This window comes from Pezoporus occidentalis, unplaced genomic scaffold, assembly GCF_034315485.1.
Source record: "Pezoporus occidentalis ecotype Australia unplaced genomic scaffold, CSIRO_AGI_Poc_V1 ctg20, whole genome shotgun sequence".
Taxonomy (NCBI): domain Eukaryota; kingdom Metazoa; phylum Chordata; class Aves; order Psittaciformes; family Psittacidae; genus Pezoporus; species Pezoporus occidentalis.
Genome location: NW_026913856.1, coordinates 319,827 through 331,912, shown reverse-complemented (window position 1 = coordinate 331,912; position 12,086 = coordinate 319,827). Strand labels below are relative to the sequence as shown.

Here is a 12,086-nt window from a genome sequence, read left to right as displayed (position 1 = left end):
TATCTAAGCTAGTGTAATGAGGCTGATGAGAGTGGAACTTACTGCCAGAAACAGGCTGAGGAGATTTTTAGGGGGTGACTAGACTATTCTGAATAGGAACACTTGCTCTCCAAATCCTGTTTTGTACTTCAGAGAAGCTTTTTGGAGGGTGAGAAAATTAATGTTTTCAAATGTATTCTATTTATGTGTCTCTGACTCTGCTAAATTTTAGTTCAGATTAATATTTTCTTCAGGTCCTGTGATAAATATGGTAAGTATTAGAAAAAAATCTGTAGGCTCCTAATTAGTTTCCAATGATTCATTCAGACAGCACATTTATAAATAGGGGTAAAAAAGGGCAGGGGGAGGAGGGGAGCATGAGAGAGAGAAGAGTCTTTAGAGCACATGCTGCCCATTTTACCCAGTAGCCAGAAAATTTCTGTGGTACATAATTGTATTATCTTGATTGTGAAGGGCTCGGTGTCGGAACTAAGTTTCTTAGCCTGCCTCCTACCTTCTAGTGCTAGTATACTTACTACATTTTTAAGTCAAACAGTGTTGTTCCCCCTTGGATTCTGAACAGCGGCTAGAGAAATCTCATTTGTAGATAAGTAATGGGCATTTGTTCTCCCTTTTATCTTTTACTTCTCTGTTCAATGTCCATGTCATTGAGCACAGGAAGAGCTGACATAATTTACTGTTTCAATTTTTAGAAATTTGTAACTTCAATAGTGTTGGAGTTCAGATATCCCTTTATTCAAAGAGGGAGTCAAATTGTCCATTATAATGCTAGACACCATGTGGTAAATTATAAATTAAATGATGATCCTGGAATGCACAGACATCACCTGTGACTGTGACTGCATACTCAGCAAGGTCTCTGTGACGGACATGCAATTAAACCTGTACATTGTCTCTAAATAAAATCTAGAGTACTAAAGCAAGTTTCAGCCTGAGTATTGCCCCACACTTTTTTAGATTATGTTAGCAATCTCTTAACACACACTGGATTCGTAATCACTGTCAACTCACTATACTTTCCTTTTCAATAAAGAACAGTGATGTTATGCAATGTTAGTATGTAGAACATGCCCTGTTTTTTTTAGTCCTATTTTAAGAACATACGTCTGAGTAAAACTACATTTTTGGTGATTCTAAGTCTTCCCCCAGCAGTTAACATTTTGTCTATATTTATGTGACATGACTTTATGCTTTATAGTTTTGGCAGATGGAGGGATGATTTTCTTCCCATTTTTCATATGGTGAGGAATTTACAGGAGCTAGCTTAGCAATAGCAAGCAGAGGAGGCTTTGATTTGTTTACTTAACTTATGTGTCACATATAAAAGGCAATGTCCTTCCACTGTAGTTGTTAATAACTAGCTGTTCCAAATGGATTTGTGCCAACACAAAATCCACCACCACAATTAGCAGTAACAGGAATTTCAGCTGGCAGCAGCAATGAAGGCAGTAAAGATTAAATGACTGTGTGAACTGTCCCTCCGAATTAACACTGATGTACATTGGCAAATAGTAAGAAAACTCACACCACTGTTACCCTCCGCTCTGTTCTACTCTGGTAATAATTAAGGGAAAATACAGCTGTCCGCAACTCGGTAGTTCTCACATGGTGTAGAGTCACCCCAGTAATGACAGGCATCTAAGTATCCACATCAGTAAAACCTACCAGATTACAAAACCTTATAGATGACTTTCAGATGCTTAAGGATACAAATAACCTTTCAAAGAAGGTTGGTTTTGAGAGGTATTTTTCAGTTACGTGCCTATTACTGACTTCTAGCTGGTGTTGCACATGTACTTCCAAAAGCCTACTTGAAAATTACACTAAATGACACCCAAGAAGTTAATTTATTTTTTTTTTTCAGGGTAGAAAATCTTCCAGGAGCTACAGAATCTCAGCAAAATAGCATTCATGGTAATACTTCTATAGCATAAAATACGAACTTGGCCTGGAGCAGGTTACCAGAGCTCCAATAACGACAAACCCTCCCACTTCTCATGAGCCATGGCTTAATTATGCTAATCCTTGTACAATCAAATGAATGAAAAAAATAGTAGAATGAGGATTTGAATAATTATTTTACAGTATTAACTGATAGAATACATTATAGATTAGCCCAAGTTTCTTTAGAGTGATTCAGCTTGCTGTCTCACAGTGTCCTGTATGACATAATTTCAAAATACAAATTATTTTCCACACTTTAAATGAACCTCTAGCAATGTGCTAGAGCACCTCAGAAATATTTTAGGCTTAAGAGTTGTCCAAACCTAACCTTTGAATTCAGGAACGCAGTAAAACATCTGATTTGTAGGTCAGGGTGTGAGAAAAGCACAGCTGTTAACCATGACCTTGAAGAGGCTTTGCAGCTGCAGTTATGGTGCAGCATTAGGAATGACACATCTTCGTAACATTTTGTACTTTGTGAAATGCCATATCTTAACCTATGGGTTTGCAGGACAGCATCTGATTCCTTGTATTTGCTATGGACAGAATTAAATCTCGCAAGTCAATCTAAGATGTCAGTCCTTTCCTGGTCATTCTGAAAGCATCCAAAACACAGAGGCTTTGCAGATATACAGGAAGCACCGTGCAGTTTTAGCAGTAACTTTAGCATGTGCATGAATAGGTATGTGCCAAATTTATGCAGATGAATTCGAACATCTTTGCTGTAGAATTTTCAGGAATAGAGCAATTGCTTTGGTGTTGACAGTTAAAAGCTTCCGTGGAAATAGATACCTGGTGCCATGTTCTGGCACTGGTTAGACATTCCAGTGATAACTGTTTGCCAGGAAGCAAGGCTAGCAAAAAAAAAAAAAAAGCCAAATCCAATTCAAATTTATCATCAGGTAAATGTGAGTTTTGGCAGCAGGACAGAATTATTCACTTTAGACTTCACTCGGGACACACAGTGAACCCCTCTCTTCAAAAGAAATTTGACCCGTTACTAGCAACATAGGCTAAACTGTGCATCTAACCAGTTAGGTCCACCAGTTGCACATCAGGAGACACTAATTCTACCATGTATTACCCATGTAAATCAGATGCAATTTTCCCCAGTATTTACTGTTTCCTGATTTCCCAGTACTAACTGCACAAGCATTGGGTTAACCCAGCGGAGAGGTGATTGTTGGAGCTTGGGGGAACAATACATAAGGTGTAACAGCTGATGCAATGAGCCTGCTGTATGGGAAAGGTCAGCCCCTATAAAAATCATGGGCAAACTCTCTGAAGAACTGGGCTCAGGCATGGACAGTAGAAAGAGACAAGAAAGCACATTTTACGTTTTTTGAGAAGTAAGTTTATGTATTAAAGAGAATGCATCCTATGAAAAGGCATTTATAAAGCAAATACAAGGAGTCCAACTTTTTCACTGAGACATGATTGCTTTTCAACTTCATGAATAGCAAGTAGGGAAAAATCATGGACACACATTAATTATAATACAGTAAAATGAACATGAAAACTTTAACAACACTGAAGGCCACCATACACCACAACTACAACTGTAGCCTACAATTGTTTCAAGCAGCCTTGCCAGTCTGCTTTTAATTTTTTGAAGCCACAAGAGGGTTATCTACAGACTTGAGAGTAGGTAAGTATACTGCTCCCAGAAAAGGAAAAATCCCCAAAATGTAACCCAAATCCCCACATTTGGTTATTGGCTATAATACAATACCATCAAGTCAGGAGAAGACTTAAAACAGAGAACATTACAGGCTTTTTTATCAATATAGACACCAGACATCTAACTAACTCAAGGCATTATATACAGTCCTGTTCCGGCCAGAGCTGAGAACCAGACTGAAGGCACCCCTTCCCCCTATGAGCTGTTAAAGTAGAGTATTCATAAAAGCAGGGTTTACATCTTAAAGAAGCTATCCATTAAAGAAAAGGACACAGGATATTCCAAATTCATCTTGTTCCAGAACTTTCACATGTAAATCTGTGCATAATGTTTTGTACGGTGAAAAAAGTCAGTATAAAAATACTGCTGTCTTTTATCCATACTGTGAGAAAAGCACAATTTATAACAGGAAATAATACTTTATTATAAAATGTACATGTAAACAAGTAACAAATTAATTGAAGAATGGTTAATGTAAGTGCAAATTAACTTCATAAAACGGTATCTGTTCTGTATTTAAATATATATAATTTGTTTTGTCACATTCTAATGTGGTTCTACTCCACCATCCCCAAGTTTCAGTTTAAAAAGATTTATCATTGCTTGCTTTATACTAAAAAGAGCGTACGAGCCTGCGTACAAGTTTAAGTTTTGCTCTGCAAACAAGACACATCTATGGTGATACTTATCATCCTTTCTTAACATCTCTGATATCCACAGGACAAGAAGATATATAACATATATACACAGTGAAAACGTGGGCATGTCAAGCCACTTAAATTTAGTTCATTTGCTTGCACAAATTGAAACTTAAACCATTTATCAATGAAGCAGACACTGTACTGTAACTTCCAGACTTGCTTGCACACCTTAAGGCATTAACGAGAGTCTCAATTGGTAAGTCATTCTTGTTATCACCATGAGGATCATCTGTACAGTTCTTGTAACTGTCAATTGCTTGTTCATCACCCACATGCAACAAGCTGGCCTTTCTGAAAGCTCCTAAAGCACAGACAAGTCATGGCAAGACTTTGATTTTGCTTTGAAAGCCATCTTCTTGTTGTTCTTTGCCACAATTCTCCCCAGGAATCGTCTTGCCTTTTTGCCTATGCTTTCTCTTCTTTTTGTGTTGGCCATTCTCCGAGCGTTGTCTTCTTTGCTGTCTTTGCGAAGTCTAATCTGCCGAACAATACCTTCAAACAGGTCCTTGACATTATGATGAAGAGCAGCTGAGGTCTCAATGAATTTGCAGTCAAACACAACGGCACAGGCCCGTCCCTCTGAATGGAAAGAGAAATAGAGATGAGTAGAGATGGAGATTTTGCCTTTATAAATACTGGCAGAATAAAAAACAAAACAAAATTTGACTTTAAGTAAAGTGCCTTCAATGCCACAGAAGCGCTTTACTACATTGTAGGAAAGTCCAAATTTGCACTCATGTTTTTGCCCCCTTACTCTTCTCAGGTTTGCTGTGGTAGGGTCAGGAATCTCGTTTGACCAATGGCACTGAATATAAGGCAATACTAGTCTTCTAGGCAGAACATCCCAGTATTGCTTAAGAGCTAAAGCTGATATAGGATTGGTACTTAGATGCACACTTACAGTTTGACAGCAAGAGTGCGAGGTACAGAAAGAAATGGGCTTTACTTCTACTGGAAGTCACTGAGCTACTACGAACCTCTGCCTTGCTATAATAACTGAGTTTTCCACACTAGCTACAAATGAAGCAGTTGAAGTCCACCAGTCAAGTCATTGAACATACCACTAGACATCAGGAAGTTGTACACCACTGGATTTGACTAGGACTGCATTCAAAACACAAGATGCTCAATGTTCCAGATGTAAGCACGTAACTCTGGAACGTTGCAGTAACCCATGTCCAACTTGTGGTAAGTCGTGGCAAAGTTGTAAGCTTGAGCAAAATACTTATGTTGCAGCTAGGACAGGTTAACCATGCGCTGCCACCAGCCTGAAACAAGCGACCATCTGATGAACTTCAGTCAGTCCCCTGTGTGCAGGCATTTAACACAGGGAACACGGCAAAAACAGATCACCACACTCGCCACTGTTTTCTGTGGGACTGAGTCTCCCTGCATGAGCCAGCTGGCTTGATTTTTCCAGCATACCTCAATTTATTTTTCTACATTAAAACCAGACCATTTCTATTAGCCATGATCCTCCACAGCCCTTGCTACTACTGTAGCCACAGCTGTGTAAGTGAATGGTGTCACTTACCGTCAACTGAGACTTCCCGGGATCTGACCAGGTCGCTTTTATTGCCCACAAGAATAATAGGAATGTCTTCCGTTTGCCTTGCTCTTCTTAGCTGGATTCTTAGCTCAGAAGCCTTTTCAAAGCTAACTTTGTCTGTCACTGAATATACAATAATATAAGCATCTCCCATCTTCATACAGTGGTTCTGAAGCCACTGGCTGTCATCCTAAAACAAAAGGCAAGAAATAGATTTATTGCACTGAAAGTCTATTCAACACTGTTTTAATTATTGTAAGCACCTTAAAGGTATTTTTCTTAGCTCTATTATCAAGAGTTAGTGAAAGTAAGCCAACCTCCCAATTTAAAAGAAAAATATTTAAGATATATTACAAAAACAAAATTCTTTTGTTTCTAGAAATTCTGTCAGGTCTGCACTGCTCATATTGCAAATCTCTAATTTTACAGTAGTTCCCCTGGCTGCTCATGTAAGCTGCTGCTTATTCCAAGCATTAAGGGATTCACACTCCAACGCTCTTCAGATTTTTAAGTTGTGTGCGTAGCTAAAGAAATTAGTTGCAGGAGCAAACAAAGGCAGCACGAATTCTAATTGTTAATGTCATATTTTTTCATGTCAGTTATCTTCTTTAATGTTAGTTATCCGACTGGAGAACTAGACAGACATAGCTGTGCTATTTCTGCTTTTCTGAAGACTGAACTACTGACAAGCCATGACAAAGAGATACCAAATCTGTAATTACCTGCTCCCATATATCGAACACCACGAGAGACGCCTCTTCTCCATCAACTATAATCGATCTGTCGTACGTATTTCCTACGGGAAAGACAAGTACACAAAAAGCAGTTACTCTCCTGCGTCCCCGCCGGGGTGGCCGTAGGGAGATGCCCCGGGAGCTACGGGACCCCCGCTCCGCCCGCAGCCTCACCGGCCTCCTCCGCCTCCGCGCTGTCCTCCACGCCGCCGAAGATGCGCGCCAAGCTGGTCTTGCCGACGCCGTGCTCCCCGAGCAGGATCACTTTGTAGAGGCTGCTGTCGGAGTCACTACCCGAGGAGATGACCGAGTCGGAGGAGTCGGAAGCCCAGCTCTCCCGCTGCGCCTCGCCGGGGCTGTACGAAGTGCAGCGCACCAACCCAGCGACTTCGTCCTCTGGCAGGGCGGCCTGCAGGTCCCGCTCGTCCACCGGCATGCTTCGCCGGTGCAGATGCTGATGCACGGAGAACGGCATGCTGCAGCGTCGCTTGTCCAGGTAGAGCAGCTTGTCGCCGCGGTTCAGAGTCATAGAGGTGCCGAGCTGAGGCCGGAGAGAAGGGAACTGTCAGCACCCGCCGCCCTGCGCCGCAGAGCCCCTCCGTACCGTGCCGTTCCCCGGAGCGGCGCTTACCTCAGGGCGCTCGGAGAAGAGCGAGCAGTGAGGGGCTTCTCCGCTCCTAGCGCTCGTACTGAGGCGCTCTCAGCGAGTGCTGCACCTTCTCTGCTGCTGCCCGTATTTATAACGCCGAGAGACGGCTCGGCCCGCCCCTCCATGACGCGTCCCGCGGCACCCTGCCACCGCCAACGGGGGAAGCGGCGCACGCCCACGGCAGGGTGGCCCGGCTCAGGTGGATGCTGCTCGGTCCATCTCGGTTCGCCTCGGCTCGGCTCTGTTCCGTTATGTTCGGCCGAGGCCGACGGGGAGCCGCGGACCGAGCTGCCGGTGGCAGCGAAAGGGTGGGCGGTGGGGCTGCCCCGCCGTGGGCCCGGAGGAGCCCATGGGGTAGGCTCGGAGCGCTTGTGGGGGAAGCACCGCCACATGGATCAGCCCCACGGCCCGCTCCTGCCGGCCCGGGGTCCCGCTTGCCTGATGGAAGGCAGTATTCCCGTGTATGCGGCTTGTTGCCACTAAACAGTCCTTTGTGAGAGAGCACCTGTTGGACTCAGGTTTCCGAGGCTTGTTAGGCTCTACGTTATTGACCAGGAGTTTATATGTCCGCAATAATGTTAGGGAAAATACTGTCAAACCTGCAGTATTTGTTTCACTTGGTGCTTAACTTTACTCGGTGCTCAGAAGGGAGTTAGGAGAAAAGAAGCTGTGCTACGGCTTGCACTTAACATAACAACCTTGCCAATGCCTTCACATGCAGTGCTAACTATTTAAGAGGTCAATATAAAACATATTATACACATAAAGGTCAAATTCTTCTCTTGATTTCACCTGAGCAGCAAAGTGAAACAGTGAAAGTCTTATCTCATAAGTGACACAGTCATCACCGTGTGATCAAGTGAAGAAACGACTAACCAGATTACTATACTTGTATTCCGAATGGCTCACCCATGCATCATGTATACAGTTTGTTGTTTACCTAGCAACAAAATGTGTGAGACATTTTTACAGCCAAAATAACTTTGGCTGCTGCTCCCAAAAGATTAGACCCTGATCAGTATGGGAAAATCCCTGTGACTCTGGGCAGGGACAGTTGCCATTGAATTCGTGACAGTTTAAGGATTTACAATTCAGCTGCAGAAACGGTGCTAAAGAAAGCAAGACGTAGGAATGTGATGGAAATGGAGTTATAGATATAATACAGGATATAGGAATAAAGTAAGGAGAAGGAAAGAGAATGGGATTGGGCTATGGGTTTGCATAGCCAATGAAATACAGCATACCAGCTCAGAAATGACTTTTTTTCTTACAACATTAAACTTCTCAGGCTTCGTAACTGCAACAAAGATAACCATAAAAATGCTTTGAATGGACTGACCACAGGGAATGAATGTTTTTTTTTTTCCTATGAAATTGAGTGAGTGAATATTCTGTTGGTTTGAGGTTTTGTTCAGGAGCCAATTACAGACTTCCAGTCCTGCTCTCCGGGTCCTTTTGACCCTTTTGCCCTGATAACTGCAGTTCGAAGTGTTAATGTGGCAGTTAAAGATCACCAAGTGCTTACAGCAAGTTCTTTCTGCCTGTCTCACAAAAGAGCAACCAAAATAGCCTTGTCAGTTTAAATAGAGTTTGGTGGTGAAATGAAGTGTGTGCTTCAGAACAGGATTATAAAGCTCTGGTTAGCAATTTAGATCATATTTAAATAAATTATGGTTAACATTTGAACTACAGCATGGTTACTTGGATAAACTGGAATTTGCCAAACCATCTTGATTAATCTGTATTTATATGCCATTAATTATGTAACTACCATGTAATGGAAGGAATGGTTTGTCTTCAGTTAACTTTTTAAAAATTCGAATGTTTCTGCTTAAAATTCTCAGCTGAAGATACTGTGAGTGGGTGTCTGGGTCTGTTGGACCAGTGTTTCTTGCGTGCCTTTACTGTGTGTCAGGGTCAAACTTTAGAAGTTGACACATGAAGTGGAGGTATCCTTATTTCTTTTCTGTCAGAAAGAAGGGAAATTGGCAAAGCATCAGAACCAAAGATGCAGAGGGCCCCTTCTGTGCTGACTGGAACCAAACTAAAAATGGGAGTTTCCTGGTGGGACTTCAAGAAGCCATACTCCAGGCCTTTTGTTGGTGAGAATTGTGAATATTTTAATGATGTACAGACCTCTTGCTAGCCAAAAAATAACAGGAAAGGTGTATGTAAAAGTGCTAAATAAAACCATTGAGAGAACAGTGTTTCAGCAGGAAAAGTGACTGAAAATAAAATAATACCTACTAGAAATCGTACAGAAAATCCAGGACTATGCAACAGGTATTTGTTTGGTGCCAGCAGCCAGGTACAACTAATGAATTAATGGTTATAGAACACCAGCATGGTTACGAGATACCACTCACGATCTGGCACTGGGTTCTGCGAGTTGTCCTTTAATGCAAAGTGAGATGGCTTTGGATTAGGTCTCCAGGGCTTCAGTTGTTCAGAGGGGTGAGTACAAGCACATAGGAGTGCTGTGCCAAGGTAGTTAGGTCTGTTCCCATCTGCCACAGGATTTGTGCCTGGAACGATAGAGAGGCAGATCACAGGGGTCACGTAGCTGGTTCATCTCCTCTGATATTAATAGGTCCAGCTATTTTGTGAAGTTGGAAGGAATTAACAGATAATTCAGGTTAATCACTTGAGACACATAACCTGCTTCTTCACATAGCATGTAATTCTATTTGCTGTTAATTATTGCTATATATTCATGTATACATTACCGTGGCACCTGCTGATTTCAATGGGGTGCATATGAGACCACCTTGAAATGTTGATCTTTCCATTTCCTTGAAGGATTTTAAGACCATCTCCTTTCTCACCTGCCTTCCATTTCCACTTATATGTGGCTGTTCTTCTAACAGATGTATTAACTCTAATTCATTTCTATTTTTAAAAAGATTTTAATGCCTTGCTTTTCTACTCTTATTTTCTGTTGTCATAGCTTCTATGGTCTAGGGTTTGCTTTGATTCAGTGAGTGCTTCAGACATGTCCTGTAGACTTGCTGGTTTTAGTAGGCCTAATATACCATTCCTTATATACCAAAATGGAAACGGGAAATTTTATATTTTGGTTGGATTTTACATGGAGCAAGACCTGGAGTCTCAGTGTGGAGGGTGAAAGTCCACTCCAGCCTGCATGGCAGACTGTAACTGCACCGAATCAGGGTTATAACAGTGGTTCTTCAGTCATGGTTGGCTCCTGGGCAGTTCAGGTGCCTGTCCCTGCAATGGCTGTGTCACAACCAGCAGCAGAGCTGTACCCAGGGGCTGCTGTCTAACTGCCTGGGCTTAAACCATGACACTAACCCAGATCCTTGCTGTGAGGAGGTATGGCTTAGCAAAAGTTACAAGCAAATTCTGCTGAGATCAGGAGTCATATTTAGTCTGCAGGACCCCAGTCAAGGACATCCTAATCATCAGGGTATTCTGGGATCCTGGCAGAGCCACTGTAACTTCCCTTTTGTGAATCAACCTAAAAACTTCCCTTTTGCTTGGCTGCCCAGCCAGCATCTGTGGTGTGTGTCTTGTGGTTGTCATGGAAGAATTTCATCTGAGACTTAGAAGGAAAGGAACACTGATATCCTGTATTGTGTGAAATTGAGCATGAAGCTCTCTAAAAAGGGATTACCTTTTCTCCCGCAGTTTCATTTCATCTCTATATGATTTTCACTTTTGTTCTTTCATATGCTTTCCACTTTCCTTTCTTTGTATTTTACTGTTGTACTATATCTGGTTTCTTTCTTTCTTTCGTTCTTTTCTTATGCTGTCTCTCTCTTTTTTCCCTTTCAGTTTTCCTCTAGCTTTTTAGAAGTGTTGGTGTTCACTTCTAGTGCACTCTTTTGCCCTGAGTACTTTTCATCATATGGAAATGGTAAATATGCAGTCCAATCCTGGTTTTCCAGTTATTTATTCCTGTGGTAATAAAGCTTGTGCTGGGAGTTTCTTTATGCTATATTATGTGCACAGTGGATTTCATGGTCTAAATGAAAAGCACAGCCATCGCAGGGGCTGCAGTGATAGCTAAGCATGTATAACCTAATACCTAACCTCCTCTCTTTTGAATTTTCAGATAAAAAAATCAGGATTTGGGGGATTGAATTAATTTTATGTAATTCTACCTTATCAGTGTTTGTTCAAGGTCAAATGTCATAAATAGCATTTATATTTTTTACATCAAAGCAATGTTATCACTGAATTCCAGTTTTTGCATTTGCTGCTGTCTTACACTGGAATTGGTTCGCATTTGATTAGGAATAATAGAAATATGTCGAACAGCCCAAAGTCTGGGTTATCAGCAGTGAGATTTAAGAGAAGTTGTTTTTCTCAGTGGGGCTCCATGCTGGAAGTCGTGGATTTCTCCTGTACTTACTTTTCAACTAATCTGCACTGCCTCAAGTCTAATTAATCAGCCATTATGTGGATGAAGTTATTTCTATGCAAACTGCAGAGATATCCCCAAAGGTCTGTTCTTGCCAAGTTACATGAAGCATTACTCTTGCAGAGTCTGGCTACCTTCCAAATACCTGGACTAAAACAGAAATAGCAGCATTTATTATTTTTTTAATTACAGAACTGACAGACTTGGGGCAGTGGGAGAAGAGACAGAGGCAGGAGTTGGAAACGTTTTGGTTTTTTTTTCTGACCTAACAAGATCAAACAAACAAACAAGCCAATTTTTTTCCTTATCCTAAAAAAAAAAAAAAAAAATAGGATGTAGTACAAATGTCTTGTCAATTTGTCCTCACCATCACCCTTAAAATCACAGATTAGTGTGTGCTGAACAAATACGGAATAATTGGTTTGGTTTGTGGGTGTATATAAA

General features: G+C 41.5%; 1 protein-coding gene across 1 annotated transcript; it reads right to left on the bottom strand.

Annotated features, from left to right (window-relative positions):
• Nucleotides 1-3,275: 3,275 nt before the first annotated feature.
• RRAD (RRAD, Ras related glycolysis inhibitor and calcium channel regulator) lies at nt 3,276-7,269 on the bottom strand. Its single transcript, XM_062618239.1, has 5 exons — nt 7,241-7,269; nt 6,784-7,150; nt 6,598-6,671; nt 5,861-6,065; nt 3,276-4,905 (listed from the first exon to the last, which is right to left on the bottom strand). The coding sequence occupies exons 2-5, from the start codon at nt 7,136-7,138 to the stop codon at nt 4,628-4,630; spliced, it is 912 nt and encodes a 303-aa protein (XP_062474223.1). The 5' UTR covers nt 7,139-7,150; nt 7,241-7,269; the 3' UTR covers nt 3,276-4,627.
• Between the last annotated feature and the right edge of the window lie 4,817 nt (nt 7,270-12,086).